Source organism: Apaloderma vittatum, unplaced genomic scaffold (assembly GCF_000703405.1).
Source record: "Apaloderma vittatum isolate BGI_N311 unplaced genomic scaffold, ASM70340v1 scaffold1442, whole genome shotgun sequence".
Taxonomy (NCBI): domain Eukaryota; kingdom Metazoa; phylum Chordata; class Aves; order Trogoniformes; family Trogonidae; genus Apaloderma; species Apaloderma vittatum.
Genome location: NW_009702901.1, coordinates 49,810 through 59,287, shown reverse-complemented (window position 1 = coordinate 59,287; position 9,478 = coordinate 49,810). Strand labels below are relative to the sequence as shown.

Here is a 9,478-nt window from a genome sequence, read left to right as displayed (position 1 = left end):
TACATCATCACACATTTCTGTCCCCTGCAAAATCATTGTATGCTGTGTAAATTCCGTTGTTTATATAGCCTTTTTAATCAGTTGATTAAATTAACAGGAATAATTCCTCCTTGCTGTTGAAGAGGTAATTTTGGTTTCTAGGCACTGTCAAGTAGACCAGGGCAAAGAAAACAATCCTCTTATGAGAATTATGCAGGACACGCAAGAGTCTGAAGCATAAAAAGCATCAGAATCTTCACAAATCATAAAATAAACCAAGTGGAAAAGCATCCCAGCAGCACACCCTGACCAACTCAAAGCTGGGCAAACCTAAAGGATTCTGCCTTAAAGGCCTGCTCTATTTAAGAGGGAGTTTTCAACCAATACTCTTTCCGTCCCACCAGTTACTTTGTATCCAGCACCAGTAATAGAGAGAGCAGACTGTTCCAACGGAGAAGTACCTTGTCAGCTCTAACACTGAAGCTGCATCTGCTTCCGTCTCCTGTTGCCTGCAAACCCCACCAGTCAGAGCGAAAAAAAAGGGGATGCAGCTATTTACAGATCAAACACCTACACAAATGTCATGGATTAAGATAACACTGTATTAGGAAAGGCAGATACCTCCTTTAAGATTATGGAACAAAGCATCTAACACACTTCAGTCTCACTACCTATGCCCTACCACATTGTGATTTCTAGTACCTATTTTGCTTACAAAAAAAACCCCAATAGTGGCACAAAAACTGAGATTCTATACAGCTCACCATAATCATGGTTTCAATCAGCTCATCTATCAAATTTGTCAGACTGGGCAAATCTGCTCACCTAAAAGACCACCCCCCCAAAAAATCCACTCAAAGCCAAAAAAAACCCAATAAAATACACAAACAAAAAAATAACAACAAAACCACAAAAACCCCACAAAAACCAACCAAACAAAAAACGCCACACAAATCCCAAATCCACTGTGCGGCACTCAGGAAGGCAGAAAGAGCGCTGTGTTTCACCTTCTTGGAGTGGTATATCTGTATTTCCTTATTAAGAGTAGCTCTGAGCTGTCAAAAGAGGGTTCCCAGGTGACTGTTACTTTATCCATATGTATTAAAATCTGCTAATTCTCAGCGTAAATATAGCAGATGACCAGTGACAATATTTGTCTTTTATACTTACTAACAGCTACAAATTCTCCACTTCTATCAAGTTTCAAGTTTTTCAACTTCTTTGAAAAAGAAGCCACATTCAAAAAGGCTTGAAAGTCTCAAATGAGATGCTTGTTCATACTAACATACCTACCATAAATGTCTAAACTGCTTTTCACAATCTCATCACGGAAAATTATTTCTCCTGCTCTCAGAGATCCCAGATAGAAAAAGGCTCCAAGTCTTTGTGCCATCTCCCCAGAAAGTATTTTACTTCAGCAAGCTCATCTTTGAAGCCTATATACAGTAGTTTAAACTACGTAAAGATAAAATCTTTTGGTAGACTATGAGGTTCTGAGTACAAGAGTCTTCTAGTCATGGTAGGTACACATAGCAGACAAAACATGTGCTTCATGCCAGGGAGTATGAATACATTGTCCTTATACCCATTCATGCCATCCTTACAAAGCACGAGGTTGCCAAGCTTACATTCAAGTTTTGTTCACAAGCCTATGGGTATCCAAAGCACCTCCTTGCATGTGCAGTGGGGCTCTGCAGATCATGCGCTTAATCACCTTAATATCATGTGGAAGATCCAGTGTAAGAGCACCATGCTGTCTCCTCTCCCTCAGGGACAGGTGGGAAGAGGCCTTTCTGTGCCACAATCAAGGTGCCTCTATGTTCACCAGGGCACATTAGTGCTGCAGACAGGGTTATGTTCATGTTGTATTTTTTTCTCCCAACAATCTTTCAGCCACCACCAAGCACACTCAACTCTGTCAGGCAGTTGTTTTCTGCAGTCCAGAGGTCAAGGTCAGTATAGAAGATATCAGCTCAGGGCCTGCATGCAGTGCCCCTCCCACACCTTGGGTTAAGCACACCTCAAAGACAAATGGCTAAACTTATTCAAATGGCCTCCAAGTTGAACTTTTATGTTAGTAACTGACGAATACAGGACAGGAAGGAGAAAGGAACTGATGCCACCCTTCATCTACAAATGCATCCCCCTCAGAAATCTCTACTAGTCAGGCTACCTAGGATTTAATACTGTACCTGCCACATCTGCCTTAGACACAATCTGAAGACTGGCAACACGCTGTGGTTTTGTAGCTGCAGGCTAGAGAATGCATTCACACACAGGGTCTGACCTTTGGAGTAAGACACAGTTATTTGCCTCTTCTCTCTGCTAAATCCAGCCACCTTTTATGTGGATCCTACCTGTCAAAATGAATCACAGTTATCCGGAAATCCCTAGTAGGCCTCATGCAGACATTCAGACTTCAACTGGCTGCCTTTGTTAGGGCTGTTTTTAAAGACCTGTGGCTTAACTCTTAACATAATGCAAGATTATCAGAGTGGACTGTGAGCTCCTACAACTATTGATTCCTGTTCTATACAAGGCCATCCTATGGCATGCCATACACATATAGTATTATTTTCTATCATGTAGGTCTAGAAATATTAACTTGAGGCATGAGGAACTTCAAGCAAAAGAAACTCCAAAACATAAAGAGAAGTGCACTGATCAAAAGTAACTGAAACTTGTAGCTGAGTTTATGCAATCCAAGATCAACAAAGTTTTAGTGAACACCCACAGGAGTTCTTCCTAGCAGGTTGTCTATTAAAACTTAATGGCAAAACAGAAGGAGTATGGCTCAGTCAAGTTGATAAATTCAGAATGACAGGTCTAGCTAAAAAGTCAGTTAGCAGATACAAGATCAAAACCCAATAAGATCATCCCCCCATGTCCCCCAAAGAAATCAAATACAAGCTGAGATTCCTTTAATATAGATTAACTAAGGTGGAAGCTTCACTACTAATGCATAGTTTTTGGTTTTCTACAGTCTTAAAAAACACCATTGAAGACTTACATATATTCTATTACTAAATACAAATTTAAATGAGTATTTACATACGCAAAAGCACAATTTGCACATACAGCTGCATGAAGAAAATTAAGAACATACCTAAATGCATAATTTTGCAGGTATCTCTGACATTTCAAAGGGAACAAACAAGAAAGAAACCAGTAAGAACTTACCACACTGAAATAAAAAGTGTCTTTAGGGATAATCCCTCTGTGAACTGAAAAGATATACAGAAGATCTGTGCTTGAAACTGCAACTTCAGCACAGAACTGTTTGTTATTCGACTGATTTAGTGTCTAGTACAATTAAGGACACGCTATTCTGGGAAGAATGCAAGAGGAATGATGATAAACAACACAAAGTAAAAAACACAGAAGACCTTCCCTGCCAGCCAAACCTTTGGGAGACTTATTTTGTGAGATTCTTTTCTGGGAGAAGATATACTATAAAATACTACATATTATAAATACACTATTAATATATACTTATATTTTGAAAAATACAAATAATATATTTCTCTCTCAACTTTTGTGATGTCATGGTTTGACCCTGGCCAGCAGCCAGGTGCCCACACAGCCGCTCTCTCACCCCCACTTCTCCGCTAGACAGGGGGAGAAAATATTTCAAAGGGCTCAAGGTTTGAGATAAAGACAGGGAGATCACTTTCGTTTACCGTCCCTGCCAATTTTTGGGCAAATTTTTGGGGAAATTAGTCAGATTTGTTAAAAGAACATGTCAGAGAAGAGTAGTGAGAAATAAGAAAAGCAATCAGATCTTAAAAGCAAAACACCTTCCCACCATCCCTCCCTTCTTCCTGGGCTTAACATCAGTCCTGGTATCTCCATCTCCTCCCCCCAGGCGGCACAGGGGGACAGGGAATGAGGGTTACGGTCAGTTCATCTGATGTTAGTTCCACCGCTTCTTCACTCCAGAGGAGGACTATTCACACTTGCCTAGGGCCATTGTGGGGTCCCTCCCACAGGAGAAAAGCTTCATACTCTTTTCTCCGGCATGAGTCATCTCACAAAGGGCAATTCATCACAAACTGCCCAACGTGAGACACCTCACGAGGGGCAACCCACCCCTCGTGAGTCTGACATGCAGTCCTTCAGGGGAAACTGCTCCAGCGTGACTCTCCCACAGTGTCACAAAAGTCCCACCAGCCAACCTGCTCCAGTGTGGGCATTCACTCTTCCATGGGCTACAGGTTCTGGCAGCAATTCACTCTGATGCGGGCTTCCCACGGGCTACAGCCCCCTTCAGGCATCCACCCACTCAGTGTGGGGTCCTCTGCCCCACGGTGGACATCTACACCCCACCCATGGGCTGCAGGGGGACAACCTGCTTCACCATGGTCTTCACCACGACCTGGGGGACTCTCTGCTCCGGCGCCTGGAGCACACCCTCCCCTCCCCCCTCTTAACTGACCTTGGTGTCTTCACATATTCTCACTCCTCCATCTCTGTGCCAGCTGTTGTGACGCAGTTCTTTTTCCCCTGTTCTTAAATATGTTTTCACAGAGGTGTTCCTCTCCTAGATAGGCTCAGCCTTGGTGCAGCGGCGGGTCCCTCTTTAGAGCCAGCTGGCATTGGCTCTATCAAACTCAGGAAGCTTCTAGCAGCTTCTTGCAGAAGCCACCCTGCAGCTCCCCTCCATTGCCAAAATCCAACCAGGCCAACCCATAACATGTGACCAGCAATTAAGTTGTTTGAGTCTTAACCATACAGGTTTTGAAAGTCTCCAAAGATGGAAGACCCACAACCTGTTTCTCAGCAATATAACACATAATAATGATTAGTATATAAGTCTAGCATATTTTGTGTATGTATTTACACACACATTACAAATAATTTCAACATATATAACAAGAAAACTTAAATTTACTTAAATAAACCTGGCAGACTATAGCAACATTTTCATATCAGACAGTGGTGGTATATACCACAGGATGTGATTAAATAGGTATTTGGATTCCATTCACAGACATTACGGCTCCCATGAAGATGGAAGACCAATCAACTGTTCTAGACCTAGCTTAGCAATTTAGGAAAATCCTTCCACAGGCATTACTAGTATCCACGATGCAGTTTTCACGTGTATTTCAAGTCAGAATCTGTAAGGCAATAAATCTGCTGTTAGCATTTTGACTTCTCACCTGCCTTCTTTTCCCACCCATGCAAATTCTGACACTGCATTAATTTTTAAATGTTTTTTCCTGCACTATCCAATTTAGCTTTACCTAACATTTAGTCATATGCAGACTGTCGTTTTCTTGTGAGTTTAAACAAAATACTTCCTCCCTTCCTCCTACAGTTACTAGCTTTATCAGTCTGAAAACTTTAACTAGAGTTTCTGGCTGAACATAAAAACAAAAAGACAAGAGTGTAATCATAGGGAAATATCTCACTACTGCTAATAATATTAGTTGTTCCTCCTTCTGTAAGTTAACTAGCACTTGTGCACAGAAGCAAATCTAACTTTTAGAAGAAATGCTCCCGGGTCTTCACATGTGACATAGCAATCTACACATATTGCAAGAGCATGAATTGCACTATAGCATCTAGCTTTCTCTTCTGTCTCCACAAAGGTGTCAGCTCCTGAAATCAGCTCGGAGTCATCACCACTGAACCAGCAAAGATAAGCAAATGCAATGGATTACTTCCTTCTCTCCCACAGCTTGCTTTTTTGAGTACAGATTCTCATAGCAATCAACAAACAGAAAGATTAAGTGCTGAAATTATGCAGAAGCAGGAAGAAGTAAACCAATTGCAAAGCACAAAAGTCAAGCTTGTCATGAGCATGTCAGTACTAGGACCTGGAAGGCTACTGCATGCAGTGATACAGTTTTAGGGACACCCCTGCAGCCCACCCAACCTGTTAAAGATATGGTACCAACCAGTTAAGCAGCAGTATGGCCACATAGCTCCTCTTCCTGCACCTGAAAGCTGAGGGGAGGAGAGAAATAGGTGCACCCTTCTTCTGATTCAGAGGCTCAGCTGTGTAGCTCCAGTCTATCACTCTTCAAAGTGAAACACAGCCCAGGGGTCTGCACACATCTAGTCACACTAGTTAGGGTGTTTCAGCCTCATCTCCAGCTGCAATTGCAAACTGTTGCTGTGTCCTTTCACCTTCCCTTCAGCAACAGAAGCATGTAGACTTCTCTAGCACACTAAATGCTCTAACTTCAGAGTGGTAGAAGTCCCTCTGTATAGGCTTTCCAGCTTCAAGCAAGTCACTCTACAATCCTATCCTATAGACCCGTACAACAGCCTCAAGATACCAAGCCAGCAAGAGCTGCCTATTATCACAAGGCTTCTCTAGGCTTAGTGACAAAGAGTGAACAACCACAGCTCCCCTCATAATTTTCCTAATAACACAATGGTGGTGGAAAACTCTGTATGATTAGCTTTTCCGCTCACACAGCTCAGGATTCAATGAGTTGCATTATCCTGTGTGGAAAGTCACAAGTCAGTCCAAGGCTCCCCATTCCTCAGTCCTGTGTTCAGTTTTACTCAAGCCTATTTGTACTACCTAAATAAATTAAAAAATCCACCCACCCATCCAAATTAAAAGACATCTTGCAATGGTGACTTGGGTATCCGCGGTAGAGGTTAATCACCTCACTATTAAAGATGCATGGCAATTCGGGTTTGTTTCCTTCAACTATAGTCGGTACATCTATCTCTACATACCAAAGTCTTCTGAAGCCCAAATACACTACATCTCTGTGGTTACACTTAAAACCTATGCCTGGAATCTTGGAAAATAAAATCATGCCTGACATTGCTACTCCCTGAATCATCGTCTTTTTCCTGGGAATTTTGATTCACACTTTTCCATTTGTCTTTTATAAGTAACCACTCCAAGCAAGCACTGTCTTGAATCTCCTTCTTGTTCTAGTAACTCTTTCACGTTTAACACACCACTGACCTCTTCATACTGATTTTCTTCCCCTCTAAATTTTTAACAGTTCTATCAAGTCTTCAGAATATCAGTCTTCTAGGTTTTTTGACACTCTTTACAGGGCCCTCTGCTACATGCTTCTTACAGAAGTCTATTTCCACTTGCTTTATTTACCACTGAACTATCTTTCAACTAAATTTCTCATTTTTGCTCCTCAGCGAGTGACAGGCCTCATGAGAGACATTTGTCCTCAGAAAATTACAGAAAAGAAGCAGTTCTGGGCCAGTGCACTACAACCGCTGCTTACCAGGCTCACCTGTCAGACTTTACATTTCAGGGCAGTGAAATAAGATAATTCATTTCCACTACCAGGAGGAAATAACAAAACAAAAAGCAAGCTAAGTAGCTCCTTACAACTAAATCCTGTTGTGGGTGAGGGCAGGCACACTTATATTTTGAGGTGAAGGGACAATTATTAGACAATTTAAGATTTCCCTCTTGTCATATGCAGTTCTCTCAAAAACAGAAATTATGCAACTATGACATGAGTGTTCTATAGCATTTTAAAAAAATAACCAAAAAAACCCCCACAAATGTATGCCTCTCATTTGAAACAAGTTTTAAAACTTGCATGAGGCCTTAGGAGCAGCACACAGATTCATGATCACACAAGGCAGCAGGATACCTAGCAAGAGACGTAGTTTCTGCTTCGTAAGTGGCTTCAGTAGGACCTAAAATTGAAAGATAACAAAAAAAATCATGCCCTACTAAAGAAATTAATAGCAGTTGCACTTCGAAACATTTAACCTGAAAAAGTTATTTTCTCCGAAACATGAAGTTGCTGAAAGTATTTGCCTAAGAGCAGATAAATAGTATCAACACAGACAATTGCAAAAGGACTAAATATACAGGAACTGTAACATAGTGAGACTCTAACTTTAATCAATCATTTCCACAAAAAAAATTGCTTCCAGTCAGGAACTACATCTAAAATGACACAAAATATAATATCATATATAAATTCTGGATTTTTAATTTTGTGTTATTAACATTACAAGCTGATTTATTTGAATTTCCACCTAGACTGGATACAATTTATCAAATTGTCATGGAAATGTGTCACTAGTCAGTACAATCATTTTACACATTTTAAACACGTACACACAGATCAAACGTAAAATTAACCACACACTTAGAAATTCTGTCATGTGACTATTACACTCAAATTGTAAATGCCAATTTATAAAATTGAGAAATATGAAAAAACTAAACTAATCTCACCGGACCAACAGAGGCAGGGGGAATATGTGCTGTGCTTAGAAAATAATTAGCACTACTTCCCTCTGCAAAGCTTTCGACCTGTAACCTGAGTTCCTGAGCCCAGCACTTACCAGTGCTGTGCCAAAAGTATTTTGTTAATATTTGTAGAGAACAACCAGTAAAAGATACGAGAACATTTGCAGCTGAGCCAGTAGCTATAGAGTTTGCCTCAGGTACCTGCCAGCTGGAAACACAGTGCAAGTTGTGACGCTTTGAACTATTTCACCTTTGATGCTGAACTAGAAGGCAAAGAAGTTATTACTGAACACATGATAAATTGTTACCTTAAAAACAGACAGTGTGACTTCGAAATGGCATCAGATTTTATTTTTTATAATTTTTTTTTATGTATGACCACTGCATATCACATGCACTGGGGCAGAGCCCACAACTTTGGGTCACAAGCACAGGCTTCTCAAGTGACTCTAGGAAACCACAAGGAAACCCTCAAAGAATCACATCCTGTTCTGCAGGAGCATGCTAACTCAAGAGCTTGGTACCAGTCATGAGACTGGTAGTGCACTGTGTCCCAGAAAAGGGCTAGGCACACCTGCAAACTTGCTGCATGAGACAGGAGATGAGTTTGAAAGCCAAGAGGACAGGGCACCACCATTTCATGTGCCAGCATATGCCCTGCCTTGCCCTAAGATATTAGAAAGGGACAGGCCATGCAGTGAAACATGGTAGAGAGCAGTGGCTGCTCTATATGCGTTCAGACAGGAGCTAGTCCCCTCACCAAAAATCCTTCCAGGGACTGACATAGTTCCAGCTGTACTATCTAGTCTATGAGGATGGGTAGAGGAGCACAACACTTACTTTATCTTTTCCAGAAGGGGCAGAGGTCACCAGCTGCATGGAGGCTTTGTTGAGCTTCTCGCTTGCATCATCACTGCCAGCACTGGTTTCAACCTTGATAAGCCGGTGCTTTGAGGATACATATTTCACATCAGGCGGCATCGCCGGACAACACTCGCTGTGGCTGCAAAAGAGGCACGGGGAGCCAGGTGCACAATTGGCCTCACTCAGGCCCTCGGGCACCGAGTAGTCTGGGTGGCACACAGCATGCAATTTGTGCAGGGACGAGCCAGGCCCATTGTAGGGGTCCTCAAAGTCACGGTCTTTCTGGAGGCGGTAGGTGCGGAGCAGATCACTGGTGTCATCACGCATGCAGTGTTGTGGAAAGCCAGGTGAGGTGTGGCAGTGAATGTGGAGGTGTGCTGACTCGTCAGGGCAGGGCAAGCTGCCGGCACCGCTGGGTTTCCTTTGGGC

At 42.0% G+C, this 9,478-nt stretch overlaps 1 protein-coding gene across 1 annotated transcript in view; it reads right to left on the bottom strand.

Moving 5' to 3' along the window:
- The window catches only part of LOC104270127 (SH2 domain-containing adapter protein B-like), a 50,815-nt gene that overhangs the window by 34,104 nt on the left and 7,233 nt on the right, over window positions 1-9,478 (bottom strand). The window contains exon 3 of the mRNA XM_009864394.1: window positions 9,026-9,470. Coding sequence (XP_009862696.1) covers window positions 9,026-9,470 — 445 coding nt within the window. The remainder of the gene's footprint in view (window positions 1-9,025; window positions 9,471-9,478) is intronic.